The 1069-nt window shown below is 41.4% G+C and overlaps 1 protein-coding gene across 1 annotated transcript in view; it reads left to right on the top strand.

Moving 5' to 3' along the window:
• The first annotated feature begins 757 nt into the window (after positions 1–757).
• LOC101854162 (fatty acid synthase-like) overlaps positions 758–1069 on the top strand; it is a 3308-nt gene continuing 2996 nt past the window's right edge. The window contains exon 1 of the mRNA XM_013081795.2: positions 758–854. Within this exon, the coding sequence (XP_012937249.2) occupies positions 758–854 (97 nt within the window). The remainder of the gene's footprint in view (positions 855–1069) is intronic.

Here is a 1069-nt window from a genome sequence, read left to right as displayed (position 1 = left end):
AAATTGGTCAAATGATGACCGAGGTATTGCCATTAAATGAGTCCTCTTTTTTAGACACCCGGTACTATAAGTAAGTGTTTGAACGACCTGACACCACAAAGTCTTTCCAATTTACTACATTAGTACATTCCATCTCTAAATTGTTGATCCATTAATTAAAACAATTTAAGACTGCCTTGTAACAAAATAATACATTGAGGAAGGGCTTTTTCGCCTTTTTCAGTGTGGAATTCAATCCCCCTAATTTGACCGCATAGGAATCTGGTTTAAAATACATTTATTTTAATGTCATCTTACCATCATCATCATCATCATCATCATCATCATCATCATCATCATCATCATCAAGTTATTTGGACGAGTGGAGGTGCCGCTAAGCATATTGTTGACAATGGAGTCGAAAAAGAGCCTCGCTCTCGCTCGAAGATTTCTTCGTGGAGTCCGCCAGGCCCATGAAGGAAACGAAATCATCACCATCATTATCACAATAAGGACCATAAGAAAAATAAAAAAGGGGATGGAGACTTGGTAATTTTGAAGTTTTATGACATTCTAAAATAGTATGTGCGTCCCCAGGAAAGTGATTAAAATCATCATCATCATCATCATCATCATCATCATCATCATCATAAGCAGCAGCAGCAGCAGCACGAACAGCAGACCCAATGATAACACGAAACATCTCCCCCCACCCCACCCCCCCTCTACCCCTCCTCCAGCCCCCAGGTATTGAGCGGATCCTCCCTGAGTGAACAACATGCCAGCCTACGCTGACTCAAACAGCAACACGTCGCCGACCATCAATGGCACCAATTCGGACCTGCCCGAGTGTCTCAAATATGCTAAATATCAAGGTGAACATTAAAAAAGGCTGGGGATATTTTCCGGAGGGAAGGGGGTGGGTGAGATGAGAGTATCTAAGATATGCTAAATACCTAGGCGAACGTTTAAATAGACCAAGAGACTAAGAGTTAAAGCTTGTAAATAGGGAGAGTGTCTAAGGAATTCTAAATACCAAAGAACAAAGCAAACGTTCAGACAGACAATGATAGCCTGAGTGTGTCTTCGT

Source organism: Aplysia californica, unplaced genomic scaffold (genome assembly GCF_000002075.1).
Source record: "Aplysia californica isolate F4 #8 unplaced genomic scaffold, AplCal3.0 scaffold00146, whole genome shotgun sequence".
Classification (NCBI taxonomy): Eukaryota; Metazoa; Mollusca; class Gastropoda; order Aplysiida; family Aplysiidae; genus Aplysia; species Aplysia californica.
This window is presented reverse-complemented; position numbering and strand designations above follow the sequence as displayed.